The sequence below is a fragment of the Heteronotia binoei genome, chromosome 1, assembly GCF_032191835.1.
Source record: "Heteronotia binoei isolate CCM8104 ecotype False Entrance Well chromosome 1, APGP_CSIRO_Hbin_v1, whole genome shotgun sequence".
Classification (NCBI taxonomy): Eukaryota; Metazoa; Chordata; class Lepidosauria; order Squamata; family Gekkonidae; genus Heteronotia; species Heteronotia binoei.
The window spans coordinates 203,767,516-203,790,908 of NC_083223.1; the positions used below are offsets into that span (position 1 = coordinate 203,767,516).

The window sequence follows — 23,393 nt, forward strand, 5'->3', positions numbered from 1 at the left end:
CAGCTTGTCTATATCCTTCTGAAAATGTGGTGCCCAAAACTGAACACAGTACTCCAGATTTATGCTTTGGTTTCTTTTACAGCCCTAGTTTCTGGCAAAAGGGTGCTAATAGCCACAGACAACACCACAACAAAGTTCTGCATAAACAATCAAGGAGGTACTGGTATTCTCTCCCTCTGTTCAGAAGCTTCTCTTCTTTGGCACTGGGCCATCCAATATGCCATCTCCTTGAAGGCTATCCACATCACCAGTGAAGTGGATGCCCTCTGAAGATGTGGCCTGTCTACACGTGAATGGTCTTTCAAGAATGATTACCTACTTTCTGTGTTCCGCCACTGGGGACAATCTCAGGTGGACATGTTTGCCCTTTTGTCAAATGCTAAATGCCCCCAGTTCTGTTCACCAGCAGGGTCTTAAACTTCCTCTGCTGCCTTCTTCAGTGACATTCCCTTGGACAGCATCTGCAAAGCAGCTACCTCGTTATCCCCATTGACATCTATCAAACATTATGCAATAGATGATGGTTCCAGATGGGAGGTAGCTCTGGGGAGAGTGGTTCTTCAGTCTTTATTTCACTGATGAGCCCACTCCTACCTGTATGTCAGCTTGTTATTCTCCCATGTGGGACTGCACAGAAGCTACGAAGATAAGAACAAGGTTGCACTTACCTATTACTGTTGTTTCATTGAGTGGTCTTTTGTGCAGGCACACATTCCTCTATCCTTTCCCTGCTGTGGGATCCTCATGATTTTGAGGTCCTTCAGGAACATTCAGACCACCCCATCACATGTTGGCCTGGTAGGAAGGAACCCACTGATGGGGGAAAGAAGCTAAACAATCTGAACATTCTAGGGAGCTTTAGAAAAGAGGTCTCTGTTGCATACATGCACAATCACAGTCCCATGTGTGCCTGCACAGAAGATCACTCGATGAACAACAGTTACAGGTAGTGATAGCATTTATTTGTACTTAATCATAGGCCATTACAAACCAAAGATAAAATTGATATAACATTGTTGTATAAAATGTGATAAGAGTTACAGGTAAGTGCAACCAACAACATTGCTTGTTGGTTGGCTTCATGTGTTGTCCTTGTGTGATTTATTATTTTTTTTTCTTGCAATTAGTGTTGAGTAGAGTTTTCCTGTGGGAGAGTGGTTAATAAATTTTAATAACCAAATCTACTACAATGATATGCAGCCCCACAGGTTTAGTCCTTGTTTTATACTAGAAAAGGTAGGGTACCTATGAGGAGACCTCATTGCTCCTTCCCCCCCCACACCGTATTTCCCTAGTAGTCCTTAGAGCCATCCCCCTCTCTCCTCTTCACCTCCTTATCTCTTCCCATGGCAGCCAGTGTTTCCTCCCCACCTTTCTGATACACTCTTTCTTCATTCACCCTCCTCCTCGTCCTCCTCCTTGCTTTACTTGTTCCTCCCTCTCCCGTTTCACTCTTCCAATTCCATCCCATGTTATCCATTTCATTTTATTTCCTCCTCCCCCAGTATTGCTACTAACTGAGGCTGAGAATTCTCAGCAAAGTTGGAAGTAAGATCTGTGTTGTTTTAACTTTAAACAAATACGTCCTTACTCAATGAATATTATTATTTTCTTGTCTATTTTCACTGTTGGGCAATAATCAAATTGAGTTGGATGGGTGTATTGGCATAGAGGAGAAATGAAGTATTGGCATAGAGGAGAAATGAAGTATTTTTTTAGTCTATCCTTGATTTTATCCCAAATTTAGATATTTATAGTTTTAAATGGCATTTTTTATTATATAATTGTATTGCCTCCTACTTCCTACTACCTGGATTCCTATGAACAAATGCCTAATAAAGGTTTCAGTATCAGTAAGTGCAACCTTGTTATCTTGAACAATTTCAATTTCTTTACCATCAGCCTTAAAGTTTTACAATTCCTCAGTAGTCATTACTTTTGTCTTCTTGATGTTCAGCTGCAATATTGCTTTGGCATTTTCTGTTTTAACCTTCATCAGGAGTTGTTTCAGGTTTTTACTGTTTTCTGCCAGTAATGTCATGTTATCTACATGCATCAAATCATTTCAGTTGCTACTACTAATAGTAATATATAATGTTCATATTTTCTGTTGCTCACCTGAGAAAGCCACATACTTGCCTATTAAAGGAACAGCACTGCTTTTTCTTGATTTAGAGTTAATTCCTGCCTTTGAGATTGCAACCATCATTATTTCTCTGGCTTATATCCCGTCCTCCCCCCCCCCCCAAAGAAGTCATTAATTGCCATGTCTTCTTAATTCTGTTTGCATACAACCAGCATCCCTCAAACTAATGAAAGGAACAACTGCCATACTTAAGCAGACCTGTAAGCAGATGGAGACATATAATAATAAATTGGCAAAGAAAGTGTAAGGAAAAGTCTTTCAGAACTGTAGAGCAACAATCACATACATTAAATGGCTGTACATTACATTAAATAACTGTAAGCTGCATGCATTGTTGTGTCAATGAGACATACAGTGTTTTTGAAATTAAAAAAAGCAGTTAATGGATTTTAGTTTACTAATAGTGGGTGTTAGTAATAATGTGATAAAATGTTCAATTTCTGTGAGGAGTTAAATGAAAATCATTCATTGCTATTGGTTCATTTTGTAAATTGAGATCAATGAAATTCCTTTAACAACAGCATGAAATCAATTGTAAAATAGCATATAATTCATTATTCTGTATTGTAAATTATTGTATGCTTGACATTAATTGGTGAGGTTTCCATATATTGGGATTCATTTCCTTGTAACACATCTCTAGATAATTCTTGTGGATCCATTTCTAATGGCTCTTAGAGTGATGTTTTTTCATGTCCATGACTACCTCTATTTGCTCTTATGCAAATAATCCAATCAAACAAATGGATAACAAGATGCTGTAATCAGAAAGTTTGGCAAACAGTAACCTTAGACTTTTAGGGGATGTCCAGGATTTAGATTTATATCCCTTCCTGTGTTTCTTGAAGTAATTGATCCATTGTGAAGCACTTGAATAGGTCAATTTCAGACAAGAAGTACAAATCAGATCAAATGTGGCAAGTAACTAATGCAGGTTAGATTCTGATGTGTGGTTTCTGTAGCTTCTAGAAAGGCCTTCTAGGTTCTTATGCTGGCCAGCATAATCTTTTTCTCTCTATTTGGTGAGGGCTACTTCTGTACAATTGAAAAACATGATAAAACCTCTTCATGGTACTATCTCATGTGAAGAGATGTGCATGACCACACCCACACACCCATATTAACTTGTAAACTAACTTGTGCAGTGAAAGGTAGTAGGATAAAAAGACAGAGGGAAATCTGTCAGAGAAAAAAAAACATTAAAAGCAAGTTGTATATTGCAGGTTGGGGATAAGGAACAGTGTTGAGTCTGAAGAGACTCCAGATCACTGTGACAGATGGCTGGTATTAGAATGGAGACAATTCCACTACATTTTTTTTTTCTTTCTCCTTTCTCCAGAATCTAGCAGTATTTTCACATCAGCTTTTGATTTTATGTTCTGTTTTAAACAATTACAGAAATAGAAGTTCTTGTATCTTGCAATGTTAATATCCATATAACAAAATAGAAAATTTTCATTATATGTATTAGCTTTCCAATTAAAGCATTGTCTGAGACTGGACCTTCTCTTGGCAGCTATGCTACCCACACACTCACACTGGCAGCAACTGGGTAAACATGCCACTGGCTCTGGCCTTTAGGTTGTTGCTACAACAGCTGTCCTGGCTCCCTGCAGGCTGCCACTAATCAACTAGAAGAAGTACAGCACCATCACTTTACCAAGCAACCCCTTTAAGAAGCTACAGCTGGCCATTGTGGACTGGCCAGACCAGCGAGGACATCAAACAACATAGGGACCAGTGTGAGGAGGACAAAGTCGGCTGCTGGGCTTGCACTCATATATACATTGCCCATTAAGAAGCCAAACAGCAGGGCAGGGAGAAGGCTTCAGGTTCTCTCTAGGCAGAGAAATCTTAAGAAAAGGAGGAACAAGATGAAGCCAGCCCTTTTCTTTCTCAGTTTCTGAGGCTTTTTGCTGGCCCTGGTGGCTTTGCTGGGGCCAGGATGTGAGTGTGTGTGAAAAGTAGAAGGCAGATGCTATTACCCTGGATCCCCTAACACAGAAATAATAATGTAGGCCTGGAAGTCTCCCCAGGGATATTATCTGCCCCAAGCAAGTGTAGACTTTTTTTTTGCATTCCCTCAATGATCTCTCCTTCCTAACCAATCTTTAAATTGCTGTTTTGTAGATAGGTTAACTCTTTTTAAAATTGCTTTAATGATGTGTGCTTAGGGTTGATTTTAATGGTTTTGAAAATTTGATTTTGTTATGTTTTTTTGCCTGATCCCAGGCAAAATCTATTCAATCTAAGGGGACAAAGTAGATAAGCAATAGCTTAACGCCTCATATCATATTGCTGATGTCTGTGCTTGATCTATGGGTTCGGCCATTGTACTCAGACATCTTGGCTAAGAGTGTCTGCTCTTCCAATTGATGTGAGATCATGTGCGGAAGACCTTCCATTTTAAAGCAAAGCTTTATTTAGTGAGGAAACCAATACCAATACCATTCTAGAGAAGATCAATAAAAATAAATTTACAGCTAAAATCATGAGCCTCATGGCTCAGCAGCAGACCCAAACTAAGACAAGGTATTTTCCTAGGTGTTCTCCTCAACAAACATTTACAAAACCATATAGGTTCCGGCCTGCTCAGAACCTTCCTTATCACTCTCAGTACATAAGTCAGCCAGCCTCCAAGTGGCAAAGGCCTGAAAAAAGAGGGAAATAGGGTCAGTTACCCAGGGATTCCTCAAAATCTCAACAATGACTACATGAAAGTTTCATTCTCAATCATTTCTCAATCTTTCTCAATCTTTATCTGGTTTTCAGTGTTGAAGGAAAGATAGTCTTTCCTTCTCTATGTGGCTTTGTTAATCAAAAGCTTCTCCTACCCCCAGCTGTTAGTGTTGGAAGTGAGAAAAAGACTGATGAAGAGAAGGGGACTGCCTTTCCCTCCTTTTAAGGCCAATAACAGTATGGAAGGGGGCTCAGGCATTCTGGGATCACATTTCCCAACTTCTGACCTAACAGAAAGGGCATTTGAGGTGTTGGAAAGGGAACAGAGGTGTTGAGGTGTTGGTCTCTTGCCAACCCGCCTGCCCAGTCTGCTTTGTAGAGAATATTAATTACAAATAGGGTAAAGTCTCCACATACACTCTCTGTGAGCTTTCTCAGTAGTTCATTTGACTGATAAAAGCTCTAGCTCCAGCCAAGATCATGTGGGTGGATGAGAAAATAACAAAGCTAATACAAAAGGGACTCTGCCTATGTCTTCGCTTAGTCAGGTTGGGGATCTTCCTGGAGCTTCAATGGACAACCTCTGGAATTGCACAGCTCCCATGTTCCTAAGGTATATGTCCTTTATGAATAATCCCCTGTTAACTGACAGCTTAGGGATTGCCTGGTTTCCTCATGCCTTAATAAGCAAACAGCTTTAGGAGGCTTTTGATCTGAGTGTCTTCAGGACTAGGTCAAAAAGCAAAGAAAATATTTGGCTTTTCATGTGATTTACTTAGGTGTTTATTGGAAAATGCTTCTCTACATCCAACAAAAAAGGTAAAACTTGGGCTGATCAGTACAAGGTGAGGGCTAAAATTTAACTTCTAAAATAAATGGTGAAATACTTTAAAATATGCAGCACATTTCCCCTAGCAAAAATAATGCTTCCAAAATGTGGCAGATCCACAGAGACTTGCAGGGGACAGCTAATTTTCCCCTCCCTCATTATGCCCTCTTTCCCTTTCCTGGAAGCCTCATAGTCTTTCCCCTTTTCCTACTTCCTCTCTTTGCTTAGTCACTGCACTCACCAGATGAACTAATGTTATGCACCACCATCCCTTCAGCTTTTCTTCCTTCCCTCCCCCAGCAGCCAATTGGAATGTAAGCATCAGGGTCTTGGAGGGCAATGAACTATGCTTCAAAGTCAACTAATAGACATAACACATCAGCAGTTAAAACAACCAATACACAACACCGCTCCCCCCTAAGTCAAGGGTGCTCAAGAGCAGACATAGTATTTTAAGTAGCAGGGGTGACCTCTCACTCGCTGGTAGTTCCGGAGCTCTGAAGTAGCTGCCTGCTCCACTGCAGTTGTCATCCCGTTGGAAGGGACAGAGTCTGAACTGGTCCCTCCAGCCTGCTGACAGCTTTGCTCTGCATTGTCTTCAGATGAAGCAGGCTCTGCTGGCACAGGAGGGCAGACATCTGGAACCAATGTGATATGAGACCAGTGGCTTTAATGACTTTGGTGGCTTTGATGGCGGTAGCCAGAACCCATGCTGGACCATCCCCATAGTTCTGGGCATACATGGCATCTGCTGGTTGGAATGTCCAGGGGACATCCTAGGCTTCACTTTGTGGCAGCTGGTCTGACAATAGGTCCAGGTGAAGCCTGTTTAAGAGTGTCCTGAGCTGTTGACCCATGAACAATTCTGCTGGGCTCTGACCGGTGGCTGTGTGTGGCATGATGTGCTGCTGGAGTAAAAAGTCAGCCAGCTGCAGATGCCAGTCTCTGCACACCACTTTTTTCAGAGTGTCTTAAGCAGTGACCACCGTTCTTTCCACTTGTCCATTTGTGCAGGGATGGAATGGTGCAGCAGTCATGTGGTGAATACCATTACTGTCCGTGAAACACCAGAGCTCTGCTAATGTGAAGATATTCTATTGTCCGATACAATAGTGTTGGGCCAACATAGCTGAGGGCATCAGCATGGCCCAGTGCCTTGCCTGGTTGGTGGCAGAACAAGTTGTCATAGGCGGAAAGGAAGATGGACCAGAGCATCATCCATAGAGAGAGGATCTGTGGAGTATGCTGGTCTTCTGCAAAAAGTCCTAATATTTATTTATTTACTTTAAATTTGTATCCCACCCTCTCCGCAAGCAGACTCAGGGTGGCTAACAACAACTAAAAAGTTACATTAAAATTGCTAACAGTACAAAACTATCATGTAGGGTTTGTAGTACAAAACTAAAACCATAAATAGATCATTATGGTGCTAATCACAACTTCTATATGGTTCACAACTTCTTCATTGGGCCGATTTAATTTCAATTGATGTCTTAGTTGGTCTATCCATCAGTGGTCCTTAAGACATTATCTAATTGCTCATAGTTAGTTTGTGCTCAGTTAGGGTGGCAGTGATAGAGCAGAGGCTTATGATCAGTGACTATGTCAAAGTGGCAGCCATAGATATAGTCATGGAATTTTTTAACGCTGGCCATGACAGCCAGAGCCTCCTTGTCTATATCTGCATAATTGCGCTCAGCACATGACAGAGTTCTTGACTAGTATGCAATAGGAACTTCCCACCCATCCAACAGTCTGTGGCTCAGGATAGCTCCGATACCATACAGTGAAGCATCACATGCTAGGACAAGTGGTTTCCTTTCATCGTAGTGGATGAGCACATAGTCTGACGAAAGTAGGTCTTTGTGGAGAATGCTCGTTTTTTCCCTCAGGCCCCATCTCTTGAAGCCGGTGCAGCCATTCAGCCATAGAGGCTTTGTGTGGCAAAAAGGAGTGGTAGAAATTAAGGAGGCCAAGGAATGACTGGAGCTCCTTCTTGGAAGTTGGTGAAGATGTGCTGCAAATTGCCCTCACCTTGGCTGTTGTAAGATGGATGCTGGCTGCATCAATTAGGAACCCCAGGAATTCAACATGTGGGATGCTGAAATGGCACTTCTCATGTTGCACTTTCAGGTTGGCCTTTTGTAATTCTCAGGACCCCTCAGAGGCGTTCTGTCAGTTCAGCTGCAAAGTTTCCCAAAATTAAGATGTCATCAAAGCAGGGAATAACTCTTGGTATTCCCTCAGCGGTCCTTCCATAAGTCCTTGAAATTTGCCCAGAGCCACGCTCATCCTGAACTGTAGATGTTTTACCTTGAAGGAGCCATGATGGGTGATGATGGTTCCTGCTTCCGCTATGGTTTCATTTACGGGCAGTTGCTGGTATGCTTGTGCTCGGTCAATCTTGACGAAGAACTTTCCTCCAGTTAATGACGGTAGTAGATGGCTTATGACTGGAACTGGATAGGTGTGTTGTTGAAGTGCCTTGTTGATGGTACACTTATAATCTGCACAGATACGGATGGCCCCATTTGGCTTGATAGGTGTGACAACTGGGGTTTCCCACCATGCATGGGACACCAGTTCCAAGATTCCTTGAGCTATCAGGCGATCAAGCTTGGCCTCAATTTTTGGCTTCAGAGCGAATGGTACTCTGTGAACTTTGAGTCACACTGGCAACATTGTTGGATCGAGGTTGAATGACACTGGTGGCCCTGTATAATGTCCCAAAGACCTGTCGAAGATGTCTGCAAATTTGGCACAGAGTCAAATGCAGACTGGCTGATTTGTTGGAAACCCATGACATGGATGCCCAACACCTCAAATCAGTCAAGTCCTAGTAGGCTTGCAAGGCAGCCCTCAGCAACAATCAGGTTCAAAGGGCCCCAAAAGTCTCTATAGCAAACACTGAAGGAACCAATGCCAGTGACTGGAATGCACCGACATTGGAAGTCTGTGAGGTGGACCCTGCATGGTTCCAGGTGGCAATCTGGCTCCTGGGGGCAGATTCTGCTAAACGTATCCCTGGAGATGATAATAATAATAATAATAATAATAATAATAATAATAATAATAATAATAATAATAATAATAATAATAATAATAATAATAAATTTTATTTGTACCCCGCCCTCCCCTGCCGAAGCAGGCTCAGGGCGGCTAACAATACGGTGACCAATGGTGCACCAACAATAAAACAGTCACATTAGAAACATTAAATTAAACATTAATTAACCTTAAAAACCTGATTAAAACAATTAACTAAAACATATTATAACGCTATCCTTGACGCTATCCTTGATGATGGAGAGTGCGGGGCTGGAGTCTACTTCCATCTCACAGGGCACCCCCTCAATGCAGACTGTCACTTTGATTTTCTTCTGTGGTTGCAGTTGAATCTTTGGATGGTGGTTCCTTGGGCATGGTCAAGTGGGCAGGAGCACTGCAAGATTGTGTGGCACTCCTCTGATTGGGCACACCTCTTGTGGGGAGGTTGTAGATGAGAAGAAGAAGAAGAATTGCAGATTTATACCCCACCCTTCTCTCTGAATCAGAGTCTCAGAGTGGCTTACAATCTCCTATATCTTCTCCCCCCACAACAGACACCCTGTGAGGTGGGTGGGGCTGAGAGGGCTCTCACAGCAGCTGTCCTTTCAAGGACAACCTCTGCCAGAGCTGTGGCTAACCCAAGGCCATTCCAGCAGCTGCAAGTGGAGAAGTGGGGAATCAAATGCAGTTCTTCCAGATAAGAGTCCATGCACTTAACCACTACACCAAACTGGAGATGCTGGTTGTGCGCCTTTTTTACCTTCATGCCCCAACAGGCATGTGCAATATGCTCCATTTTGCCACAGTCTCTGCACCAGGCATCCCAGAAGCAACAGTTCCTCCAAAGATGGAAGCCCTCACCGCTGGCACAAGACATCCCAGTGGACATGGATGAGTCTTTGTTCTTGACCCAAATTGCCTGTGTGTGATGAACTTTGTTATCATCCGACTCTTCAGTTAGGCTTTCTTTATGGACAGTCTCTGTTTTGTACACCAGTGTAGGGCTTTGCAAATGGTGAACCTCACACTTTGATTGATCGACTGCTTCAGCGGCAACAGCCTCTTCAATGGCTGTTTTAAAATCTAAGTCCCTTTTGGCGAACAGTCACCATTGAAGTTTCTCATTGTGGAGGCCACAGACTAGATGATCACAGAAGGCCTTCTCTAGGTTGGAGAATTCACAAAGCCATGCTGCCCTTCTCAATGTTGTGACAAATAGTAATCGATTTGCCTGGTGCCTGGTCATGTTTGTAGAAGGCATGGCAGCAGGCGATTCTGGAAGGTCTCGGTGTGAAGTGGTCCTGAAGGAATCAAATGACTCCTGGTTCACCTCTGCAGGTGCAACAAGGGCTCTCGCTATGTTAAAGGTGAAGCACCCACAGACACTCAGGAATGTGGCGTTGGCTTTAGCTGTGTCGGTAATCTCATTTGCTGTCAAGTGGAACAGGAACCTTGAGATGTAAGAGTCCCAGTCCTCACTGGAAACATCAAATGGCTTGAATTGGCCCTTGGTGGCCATGCTGATACTAGCACTGGAGCAACAGGTGGCTGTGTGTGCCAGATGGCTGAGGTGGGGTGGGGTGGGGGGTGGGCTCCCTCTGGGAATCCTACCCCCCCCCAGGGAAAGTGCATGCGCAATACATAGCCTCTCCTTCCCGGTGTAGTGAACGCCGCGTGGTCACTGTCTGGCTATGCCTGGCAGATGGTCACTGCAATGGCCTCTCCTGCATTACTGCATCCGTAGCAACACCTTCTCACTGGTCCCCCCCGTTTTCACAGAGTTTGCTACGTCATGGTGCGACCAAATGTCCGGCGGTATAACCGGATGGGCAGGCTGGGCCCACCAACCTCGCCAGCCTAAGAGAAGGAAAACTCTAACATCAAACCCGGGCAGATAGAGCTCGTTAATGTAACACCTACCACCTGGAGGACTCGCTGCCGGCGTCCTGGCTTACTGGGCCATGGCAGATGACCCCCAGGTGAAAGGGTGGAGCCAGTACTGCGCACACTGCGCTTCACCTAAAAAATTCCTCTGCGCAGGCCTGAAGGGCATATCCACACACACAACCCACAACGCATCAAGTCCTGCAGCGATGGGCAAGGGGCGAAACGGCAGGTGGAAGGTGCCACTGGAAGCCGCAGTCCCGATCCTGCATGTAGGCGGTTCAGGGTATTGGTCGCCTGATGCTAACCCAGAGACGAAAGCATTTTTCGGCAGCACCCTGAACGACCAAGCAGCCTTATCTAGGGACAGCACTGCTTGCTCCACACGGAGAGGGGCCTAGAAAAGGTGGCCTAAACAAAGCTCGTCTCCCCCACCCCAGTTGGCTAGCCGCGGTCAACGGGCATCCTTACTTGCGGTCGAAAAATAACAACAAAGAAAAGGCATGCACCTGCCTCACAAAGTGTGCAAAGACTAAAGCTTGCGTGTTGGAACATCAGAACCATGCTTGACACAGTAGGCAGTGGTCGCCCTGAACGACGCTCTGCTCTAGTTGCCCACGAACTTCTCAGGTTGAATATCGACATAGCAGCTCTCAGTGAGGTCCGTTTCCCTGAGGAAGGTAGTCTTCAAGAACACGGTGCTGGCTATAACCTCTACTGGTCGGGTAAGTCAAAGGCTGAGAGCCGCCTTTCTGGCGTTGGCTTCATGGTCAGGAACTCCATTGCCTCCAAACTCGAAAACCTTCCAACAGGTCACTCAGATCGCATCATGTCCATGCGCCTCCCACTTCAAAACAAGCAGCATGCAACACTCTTCAGTGTGTATGCCCCAACCCTTCAAGCAGATCCTGCAGAAAAGAACAAGTTCTATGCTGATCTACGCAACCTCGTACGGAAGACCCCTACAGAGGACAAGGTGATCATCCTTGGCGACTTCAATGCCAGAGTAGGTAAAGACTCGGAAGCCTGGAAAGGAGTACTTGGCAAACACGGCATTGGCAACTGCAATGACAACGGGCGCCTCCTGCTAGAATTCTGCATGGAGCACCAGCTCACCATCACCAACACTATCTTCCAGCAGAAGAACAGTCTGAAGACAACCTGGATGCACCCACGGTCCAAGCACTGGCACCTTATCGACTACATTCTGGTGCGCCAGAGAGACCTTCGAGATGTCTTACACACCCGAGTAATGCCCAGCGCAGAATGTCATACGGATCATCGTCTTGTACGCTGCAATCTCCGTCTTCACTTTAAACCCACACCCAGGAGAGGAGGTATCCCTCGGAGGAAGTTTCAGGTTGGCAGCCTCCAGTCAGCCGAAGTTAAAGCTGCCTTCCAGGCAAAACTCCAGTCAAGAATTGAGGACCCCAGTTGCCCCACTGACCCTTCTCCAGAAGCACTCTGTGAACACCTAAAAACTACCGTCCTGCAGATCTCTGAAGAAGTCCTCGGGTTCTCCACAAGGAAGAACAAGGACTGGTTTGATGAGAACAATCAAGAGATCCAAGAATTACTGGCAAAAAAGAGATCTGCCTACCAAGCACATCTTGCTCAGCCCTCCTGTCCTGGGAAAAAAGCAACCTTTCGCGCTGCATGTAGCAACCTCCAGCGCAAGCTTCGAGACATTTAGAACGAGTGGTGGACCAAGCTTGCTGAGAGAACCCAGCTGTGTGCAGACACTGGTGATTTAAGAGGGTTCTATGAAGCCCTGAAGGCAGTATATGGTCCATCATATCAGGCTCAGAGTCCCTTGCAAAGTGCAGACGGCCAAGTGCTCCTCACAGACAAGGCATCCATACTGAACCGGTGGTCAGAGTATTTTCAGGTTCTCTTCAGTGCCAACCGCGTAGTTCAAGATTCAGCAATCCACCTCACCCCACTTCAACCGGTGAAAACAGAGTTGGATGAGATCCCCGCCCTAGAAGAGACTGTTAAAGCCATCAAGCAACTGAAAAGTGGCAAGGCAGCGGGAGTTGATGGAATTCCACCAGAGATCTGGAAGCATGGGGGCACAGTACTACATAGCTCACTTCACAAAGTACTTGTCACCTGCTGGGAACAAGGCAAATTACCACAGGACTTTCGCGATGCAATCATCATCACCCTATACAAGAACAAAGGGGAAAAGTCAGACTGCTCCAACTACCGGGGGATAACCCTGCTCTCCATCGCAGGCAAAATCCTTGCCAGAATACTCCTGAACAGACTGGTGCCCACCATTGCAGAAGAACTCCTCCCAGAGAGCCAGTGCGGCTTCAGAGCTAACAGGAGCACCACCGACATGGTATTTGTTCTCAGGCAGCTCCAAGAGAAATGCAGGGAACAGAACAAGGCTCTGTATGTGACTTTTGTCGACCTTACCAAAGCTTTCGATACCGTTAGCAGGAAAGGCCTGTGGCAAATCTTGGAACGTTTAGGATGTCCCCCAAGGTTCCTCAGCATGATCATCCAGCTACACGAAGACCAGCGAGGCCAAGTCAGACACTGCAACGACCTCTCGGAGCCCTTCCCAATAGGCACAGGTGTAAAGCAAGGCTGCGTTCTCGCGCCAACTCTCTTTACGATCTTCTTTAGCATGATGCTTCAAAGAGCCGCAGTAGATTTAGATGATGACGATGGTGTATACATCCGCTATCGCACCGATGGCAGCCTGTTCAACCTGAGGCGACTAAAGGCACACTCCAAGACAATGGAAAAACTCATCCGAGAGCTACTGTTTGCTGATGATGCTGCACTCGTCTCCCACTCGGTATCAGCTCTGCAGCATATGACGTCCTGCTTTGCAGAGGCTGCCAAGCTATTCGGCCTAGAAGTTAGTCTGAAGAAGACAGAAGTTCTCCACCAGCCTGCACCCCAGGAAGATTATCTCCCTCCCTGCATCACTGTGGGTGAATCAGTTCTGAAGACAGTCCAGCAGTTCAGCTACCTGGGGTGCATCATCTCCTCAGATGCCAAGATCGACAAGGAGATTGACAACAGGCTGGCAAAGGCAAACCGTGCATTTGGCCGACTGCACAAAAGAGTGTGGAGCAACAAGCATCTGAAAAAAGGCACAAAGATCAATGTTTACAAAGCGGTTGTGATGACAACCCTCATCTACGGCTCCGAATCGTGGGTTTTATACCGTCATCACCTGCGACTCCTTGAGCGCTTTCATCAGCGCTGCCTTCGCACCATCCTCAACATCCACTGGAGTGACTTTGTGACCAACACTGAAGTCCTCAAGAGGGCGGAGGTTACCAGCATCGAGGCACTGCTGTTGAAGACGCAGCTGCGCTGGGCAGGGCATATTTCTAGGATGGAAAACCACCGCCTTCCCAAGATTGCCCTGTATGGCGAACTCTCCACCGGCCATCGAAATAGAGGGGCACCAAAGAAGAGGTACAAGGACTCCTTGAAGAAATCCCTTAGCACCTGTCACATCAACCATCACCAGTGGTCTGACCTAGCCTCAGATCGCAAAGCATGGAGGCACACCATCCACCAGGCTGTCTCTTCCTTTGAGAACGCACGCATAGCTGGTCTTGAGGACAAAAGGAGATTGAGGAAGAATCGCACTGCTACAGAACCAACCCTAAATCAGACTTTTCCCTGCAGCCGCTGTGGCCGGACCTGCCTGTCCCACATTGGTCTTGTCAGCCACCAGCGAGCCTGCAGCAAACGTGGACTATTGCACCCTTCTTAAATCTTCGTTCGCGAAGCCAAGCCGAGAGAGAGAGAGAGAGAGAGAGAGAGAGAGAGAGATTTGGCCAGGGTGTGTATGTGTGCATGCGTATGTAGTTTGAATTATATGCCTTTTTGTTGTATCACATATCCTCTTATACTTTGATGACTGCATTTTGTGAGAAAATCCATAGAACAAAATGAGATCAATAACCATGGTTAACTGTGTTTGCAATACTCTAACAGGGGCGTGTGTGTGAAAAAAAATGCAGAAACATGGCAATGCTGCCTGTTCCTCAGTGCTTCAGAGTTTCTGAATTTAATTCCTTATTAAATGCAAATTGATAAGTTGATAAATTAAATGTTATATGAAGTAACCACTGGTTTTCTTTCTTTTGTAGGTTTAAGAGCTTTTACGGCATACCCATTTCTCCTCACTGCTTGCACAGTTGTTGGCTGTACAAACAGTTCAGAAGTCACCTTGCTTACAGCACAACTGCCACCAACTCATGTAGAGGCACCAATCCTGACAGTTTTGGATTCTGTAACAATCTATATACAGTTAAGTGCAGATTTTCTCTTTCTCCAATAGTTCCAAGGTAGAACAGATTTGACAAACAGCATAATTTTTTCTCTTTCGTCACCAGCAGGGACAGCTTGCAAATTATGCTAAGAGGTGCTCCCCAGGACTGTCACTTTGTCAGTCTGATGAGCACAAAGCAGGATATTGCAGAATTTTATAACAGACCCTCTCAAATTGAAGCCAATCCTTTTCTGTTTTCTAGGTAGTAGTGTATGTTGTACTGAGGGCACTTAGTTTTCAAATGAATTGAACTAAACACAGCAGAAAATCTGAGATCTTCGCTTTGATCTTTCTTAGAAACAAGCATGTGCTAACCATAGTTTTTGTGGCTTAAAGATTGTGATCAAAAAGCTTGTAAAAGGGAACATAAGTCCTTGCAGAGTACACAGCTCATTCCTCAAGAGGGGCAGAAAAAACTTGGCAGCCTTCAGAGGCTGGTCCTATCTTGAGGACAGTCACTTTTCTTTTCTGCTGATATAGCCTTTAGCTTGGCTACAGATGACTCATGCTGATGGAACTGTTTCTGTGAATGGAATGTCATATTTGGAATGGATTCAACCCGATGGTTTGGCTTTAATCCTATTGAAGTGTATTATGGAAGGTATAATAGCTTTATACAGACTATAGATTGCTGAATTGTACATTTAGAAAGCATGGCTTTTTTACATTTCAGTACTGCTCCAGTTCAATACCATTAGAAAGAAATTTGGGCTTGTAAATTTATGTAATCAGTGGTACTGGTATACAGCAGTCCATCTGTTTGAGGGTTCTTGATCCTAGGCTAGAGGGAACAGTTTTCTTTTCTTTTGTTTTTGTATTTTTGGTGTAACCCTAGGTGCTTTCACACAGCAACCATTTACAAGTGGATTTTGTCATTCTTACACAGTAAAAATCCAGTTGCAAAGCATGTTATTAATGTTTTTGAATGCATCCTCTGTTTTGACAGATTTGTTCCTGAAGATGACCTTTTGTCCCATGGTTTTCATTTTTAATTTTTTTTTTGATCTAACAGTATTTTGTTGATATTTTAGGAATGATCTTACTGTTGTATTAGTGGTTCATTGCCAATTGCAGTGGGAATTTTGCTATGAGGGGGAGGGGGTTATTTTGTATTCTGGGTTCACTCTGGGAGTCTTGAGAATCTCCTCCCCTTGTCTCATCTGTAAGATGACCGTGCCTCATAACTGATCCCAGTAATGCTGTCTCATAAGCCAAATTCCAATGTATATAGAGGACACAAATATTGTATTGGTTATGCAAAAATCCTAGTGAGTTCAATCAGGGATAGAGTTTGTGACATAAAATTAAATTTATTATGATTAAATGCATAGAAGTGATTAGTTTAGTGGCTCTGTGAACCTTTGATTATCACTTGCCAACCTAATTTCCATTTTGTCTTTATGCAATCAGTATAACCTACATATGGCCATAGCTTCAGTGCAAAGCTTGGCACAGGAAAAATATGCTGGCGATAACATCAGCATGTAGCTTTTTCTTTGAAGATATTGTCACAATAATTTGGGTCCCAAGAATAAAAATTACATTTAAGGAGATTTTTGAAAATTCATGTATACTTTCACTACTTGCTCCTAGATGTTTTAGTGAGATGGATTTCATGCTTTAAATATTCACCTACAGGTTCCTGTCTGTTTTTTTACTTATACTATGTGAGTTACTTTTTAAAAATAACAGTTTGTTGCTTTTATTTCCAGATGGAAAGACCCAGAGGACTTAAATGGGATTCTACAAGGCTACAGTCTGTACATTGCTAGCAAAGAGGAAAATATTACAATTTGGAGTCTAATCTATAACAGTACAGATCTTTCTAGAAACTATACTATACGACACCTTTCCCCAGCTACTGAATACCTCATTAAACTAGCAGTAAGTAGCAAAATGATGTTGTTGATGATAGTGGCGGTGGTGGTGGGGAGACAGCTGAAAAGATAAGAACTGTGTGCATAATATTGTATTTATATTTTGTTTTGATCATTGTGAAATGTATTAAAATGTGCGTAGCACTACATTTTCTTACAACACTTTTATAAGGAGAGATAAACACATTTTAAAAACATGTAGAAATGGTCAAAGTTCTCAGTTTTGCCAAATTCACAGAACCTGGAATGACTTTCTTAGTTCATGGCGTATGGGCTCTGATGGCAAGTGGATGATGTTTAGCTATCTACTCATTGTAATCATGTTGGAGAGACCTACCTAAGTCCCTGGGCATTGCTTGGGCTTCCAGGGAGAGGGCACTTATTCACACCCCACACTCTGTGCACCAGATGCCAAGGTGGCTTCCAGTCTCTAATTACAACTATAGCAGTTATTAAAACAAAATCCAACAAACCTTCATTAAACAAATAAAGAAGCAGCATTGTAGTATTCCAACAGACCGCTAACCAAGAAAGCTGGAACAGTTCAGTATTTTGCTCCAATTGAAGTTGAAAATTAAAAATTAAACCCATAGTGCTAGGATAAAGTTGTAGAGTAACCTGTATAGAGCAGGGGTGGCCAACAGTAGCTCTCCAGATGTTTTTGCCTACAACTACCATCAGCCTCAGCCATTGGCCATGCTGGCTGGGGCTGATGGAAGTTGTAGGCAAAAAGCATCTGGAGAGCTACCATTGGCCACCCCTGGTATAGAGGGTCAGGTCAAAACAATTTCCTTTCTCTGTACCACAAGCTACTTTATAAAAGTGTGATCTGGAAATTCCCAGATTTCCCTTGGAATGATCTATCTAGTCAATTGGATCCCTCTATTCTGTCCAAGCCCCCATTTGAATCCATGAAAATACTAGGGTTTTTTTTAAAGGGAGGACACTTGATATAGATCTGGGGGGCTGTCAGCTACATTTTGTGTCAAAGGCCCTGCTGTTCTCAGCTCAAAATCCTCAAATTTATTATTTAGGGAAGCAAAACACACTGTTCGCAATAGGTGCTTCTGTGGGAGATCCAGTTATTCTTGTGTCTGTAAAAATGCATGAGCCTCTTTTTGAGAATTCTTGGAGAACAGGAGAGGTGCTGGAAGATTGGAGGAGGGCGAATGTTGTCCCCATCTTCAAGAAGGGGAAAAAAGACGTTCCGGGTAACTACCGACCCGTCAGCTTGACGTCTATACCCGGAAAAGTTTTAGAACAAATCATCAAACAGTCGGTCCTGGAACATTTAGAAAGAATGGATGTGATTACTAAGAGCCAGCATGGGTTTCTCAAGAACAAGTCATGTCAGACTAACTTGATCTCTTTTTTTGAGAAATTGACTACCTTGCTGGATCTGAGGAATGCTGTAGGCACAGTTTATCTTGATTTCAATACGGCTTTTGATAAGGTTCCACATACTATCCTTGTTGACAAGTTGGTAAAATGTGGTTTGGATCCTGTTACCATTAGGTTGATCTGTAACTGGTTGACTGATCACACCCAAAGAGTGCTTGTGAATGGTTCCTCATCCTCTTGGAGTGACAAGTGGAGTGCCTCAAGGATCTGTCCTGGGACCTGTTTTGTTCAACATCTTTATAAATGATTTGGATAAAGGAATAGAGGGAATGCTTATTAAATTTGCAGATGATACTAATTTGGGAGGAGTTGCAAACGCAGTAGAAGACAGAAACAGGATACAGGATGACCTTGACAGGCTGGAAAACTGGGCTATAACAATACAATGAATTTTAACGGGGTTAAATGTAAAGTTCTGCATTTAGGTAGGAAAAATCCAATGCATGATTATAAGATGGGGAAGACTTGTCTCAGCAGTAGTATGTGCAAAAAGGATCTAGGGGTTTTAGTGGATCATACACCGAACATGAGTCAGCAGTATGATGCGGTGGCTAAAAAGGCAAATGCAATTTTGGGCTGTATCAACAGAACTATAGTGTCCAGATCACGTGATGTGATGGTATCACTTTACTCTGCTCTGGTAAGACCCCACCTAGAGTATTGTGTTCAGCTTTGGGCACCACATTTTAAAAAGGATATAGACAAGCTGGAATGGGTCCAGAGGAGGGTGACAATGGTAAGGGGTCTAGAGACCAAGTCCTATGAGGAAAGGTTGAAGGAGCTGGGGATGTTTAGCCTGGAGAGGAGGCGGCTAAGAGGTGATATGATCACCATCTTCAAGTCCTTGAAGGGCTGTCATATAGAGGATGGTATGGAATTGTTTTCTGTGGCCCCAGAAGGTAGGACCAGAACCAATGGGTTGAAATTAAATCAAAAGAGTTTCTGGCTCAAGTTTAGGAAGAACTTTCCGTTAGAGCGATTCCTCAGTGGAAGAGGCTTCCTCGGGAGGTGGTGGGCTCTCCTTCCTTGGAGGTTTTTAAACAGAGGCTAGATGGCCATCTGACAGCAATGAAGATCCTGTGAATTTAGGAGGAGGTGTTTGTGAGTTTCCTGCATTGTGTAGGGGGTTGGACTAGATGACCCTAGAGGTCCCTTCCAACTCTGTGATTCTCTGATTCTATGTGTGTTCCCCTGTATGCAGGTACAGATCTCTGGGAGGGTTGCAACAAAAAACTGAATAGTTCCCAGTGTAAAACTTCAGGACTGCAGTCAGAAGCAGATAATATGTGGGATGATTTGGGACTATAAGTCTAGTCATATTTAGATTGTCCATTTCAACTAGAGTCACATGTAATTAGTTGCAGCAGGAATTGAATGGGGTGGTTCATTCAGATGCACAGCTGATTTATGCCAGCAGCATTTCATTTAGCAATTGGTAGGTGCACAGAAGCACAGAAGATGCACAGAAGGATATACATCTCCTTATTGGAATTTGGATGAACGTTTACACTAAGAGGATTCAAAGCACTTCTCATATAACATCTCTGTAATTGTTATTCTTTCTGAAAATTCACATGCAGTATGTATGCTCCTCAACTCTTTAGATGTTGGTAGGTAACTGGACCTGGTTTTTCATGTCATTTCAGTTCTCCTGAATTCTTCACAAAAATGTTGATAAAAATACTACTGAAAAGGAGTGTTTATTGCAAACTAACAGCACTTTAAAATGTCTTTTAAATGTCATTGCTATTTTTTTGTTCAGTCATTTTCTTTTCTTTTTTTGATTACTGAACAATTTAAGTTTCATGGTGCAACTGAAAATATCTTGAATATAAACATGAGATTGTCCCTGTTAGTTTTAAAGACTCTCATCATTTTATAGTAATACCTATATAAGGATAAATGCTTTGATAAATGCCATAGAAAAATATTCTGCTCTTGATTATGAATACATTTACATTTATGTGTAGACACTCAGTATGCATTCATTTTGCTCAACATGCTCTTGAATGCTCTAAATATTATAGCACATTATACAACAAAGATCATCTACCCTTTAAGTAACAATAAAGGTCTGACAAGAGCCCACCAAAGCAAGGGCATTCAGACTAATTAAGAATGACTTGGGATCCATGTTGATAGAATTTGTCCTTTATATATTTCTGTATGGTAAATTGTACAGTATTGTGTACATTAGGGATGTGCATTAGCCAGATTCAGAATAAGGAGGCTCTGAATTCAGAATTCAGAAAATTCCAAATGTCCAAATATCCAGAATGCCATTAAGTCAATAGGAATAGCCATTATCCACTTAAAAAACCCCCACAAAAGGCAAAACACTTTTTACAACTGGATTCGAGTCTACTAGTACCTTAGAGACCAACATGATTTTAGGAGTATAAGCTGTTAAGAATCAAAACTCTCTTCATCAGATACTTGAAATTTGAGGAAGGGAACTTTGACTCTTAAAAGCATATACCCTGGAAACCTTATTGCTCTCTAGATGCTACTGGACGCAAATCTGTCTGTACAACTGCACACCAATATGGTTATCCTCTGTCTAAAACAACATTTGCATGCTCAGCCCTCTTGGTGCTTATACCAACCTCAAAGACCTGAGAAAATGTGGCAATAGCCACTATTGCCAGGCAGTAGTGGCAGGCATTAGAAAATGAATGCAATCAAAGTATGAACCCCAAACAGTGCAAATGCCACCAGGACAGCACTGGATATGGCATAGTGGAATACAGCTGATATCTGGGAGTGGGTAGAACTGGCAGACAGAAAAGGATTGGCTTCATTTTGAGAGGGTCTGTTATAGAGCAGGGGTGTCAAATGTGCAGCCTGTGGGCCAAACCACCCCCCCTCCCTGAGGGCTTCAATCAGGCCTGTGGGGCTCTCTTCTCCCCCTCACCACTCCTGTTCTTACCTTGTGAAGCTCCAAGGCTGCTGACTTTCCCAGATCCTTCTGCCTTCTTTTTGCAGAGGCTAAAGCAGAAAGCAAAGCTGCAAAGAAAATGCAGAATGGATTTCCCATTCAGGCCTATGGGCAGAGCAGACCGGATTGGAAAATCCACTCCACGTTTTCCTTTCAACTTTGTTTAAATGGAGAGGAACTCAATTTAACAACCAAAGGGGGATATTACACTGCAAAACCATTGTTAATCTGAGTAAACCGGGGCAGGGGGAGAAGCTTGAAATGCCCTGCCATTTCTTGTTTTTCCAAGTGGAGAGTATTTTATATTTTGTGTTTTCTGCTGTGTGATCCATGTGCTTTTTCTTGTTTTATTTTTAAAATCTCATTGTAAAATCCCACTATTCCCCTACCTTTCTGTTTTAGACAAAATATTGCAAGAGTTTTAAGCATGTTCGTATTTCAAGTTAAAAAATAATATCTTTGTGTTTGCCTGTGTCTTTTATAAAGTCTATATCTCCTCTATCTGGCATTACATTTCAGGACATGCATGGCTCGGCCCCACAAAGTCCCATTTACATCAGATCCAGCCCTCCTAACAAATGAGTTCAACACCCCAGAGTCATAGAGTTTTTGCCCAAATACTAAAGCATCCCTGTGGCACCAGACATTTGGTAACATCCCTTCTGCTGGATGCTTGAAGTGATTTCACCATGTTGCCAGCAATGCAGGTCAAGGTCTATTTTTCCTGCCATAAGTTCCCTGCTGGCCAGCTAACTGGTTCTGGGAAGAGCAGGAGATTCCCCACCCATGGCAAGGACCTAGCAAACATAGCAGAGACACATCACTCACAGGCTTTGCTCTAATCCATTTTCCCCTCTTAGCAAAACCACAGCCATGTCCGTCAGGGGACTCTGAGCTCTCTGTTCCCACCACTCTTAGTGCTGCGCTGTCTGGGGAATCCTTTGGTTTCTTTTCTCAAGAAAACAGGCCAATCTGTCTGAGGAATAGCTTTCAGTTACTTCCTTTTGCTAGTAGCCTTGCCTCTTGCAAGTAGCCTAGTAGTCAATGGAACTCTGAATATTAGGAATGATTCTCAATATCTTGGAATTACAAAACTTTGATCCAGAATTATCTGTAACTATTCTAAATATAGCATTATTTGGTGCCTCTAATATTTCCATATTCAGATTGCATAGCCCACATTTTTTCTAGTTCTGTACACATTTAGAAATACTTTACGCATAATCATGCTGAAAGCAGTAGGATTTGCATGTATTCAACTGAATATGTAGCTGCATCTGTGGTTCAATCTTCTTATTTTTTTTTAACTTTTCAAACCTTTATTAAGATCAGTGGTTTATTCTTAAAGCACAAACTGGCCTTTATATTGATTTTCTAAAGATCTGTTAATATCATTCCCATATGGTGAATGACTATCTTGTTTTTGTCCTGACAACTTGCTTAACTTTGGAATTCACCAGTATCTAGTCCTCACATTATGGAAACATGCACAGTCCCTGAGAGTCCCCTGATTCCTAACTCTCAATTTTAATACCGCTTTCACTGGTCCTCATAACCCATACCCCTGATTTCGTCCCTACAGGTGGTGCTTTGATGGCTGGGAACACTTATGAACTGTATCAGTCATGTTACTACAGCTGTCTTTTGTTATTTGTTACTTAGGTATTTATTTCATATTTATCCCTCCCCCCACCCCACAAGGACTAAAAGCAGCTTATCAAGGGTGTTGAACTCATTTGTTATGAGGACCAGATCTGACATATATGTCACTTTGTCGTACTGGGCCACATGTGCCATGAAATATAGCGCCAGATACCAGAGATATAAATTTATAAAAGTCAGAGGCAATCCCAATTAATTATATTATTTTTTACTCAGAATACAAAGATACTTCAAAGACAATTTTGATATATTTTAATAATTTGAGAGCCAGTTTGGTGTAGTGGTTAAGTGCGCAGACTCTTATCTGGGAGAACCGGGTTTGATTCCCCACTTTTCCACTTGCACCTGCTGGAATGGCCTTTGGTCAGGCATAATATCCGTAGGAGTTGTCCTTGAAAGGGCAGCTGCTGTAAGAGCTCTCTTAGCCCCACCTACCTCACAGGGTGTCTGTTGTATGTGTGTGTGTGTGGGGGGGGAGGTAAAGGAGATTGTGACTGTTCTGAGATGCAGAGTATAGGGCGGGGTATAAATCCAATATCATCATCATCATCATCATCATCATCATCATCATCATCATCATATTATTATTATTATTATTATTATTATTATTATTATTATTA

At 43.1% G+C, this 23,393-nt stretch overlaps 1 protein-coding gene across 1 annotated transcript in view; it reads left to right on the forward strand.

Annotated features, from left to right (window-relative positions):
* USH2A (usherin) overlaps nucleotides 1-23,393 on the forward strand; it is a 1,244,521-nt gene that overhangs the window by 626,232 nt on the left and 594,896 nt on the right. The window contains exons 33-34 of the mRNA XM_060246775.1: nucleotides 14,714-14,873; nucleotides 16,608-16,779. Coding sequence (XP_060102758.1) covers nucleotides 14,714-14,873; nucleotides 16,608-16,779 — 332 coding nt within the window. The remainder of the gene's footprint in view (nucleotides 1-14,713; nucleotides 14,874-16,607; nucleotides 16,780-23,393) is intronic.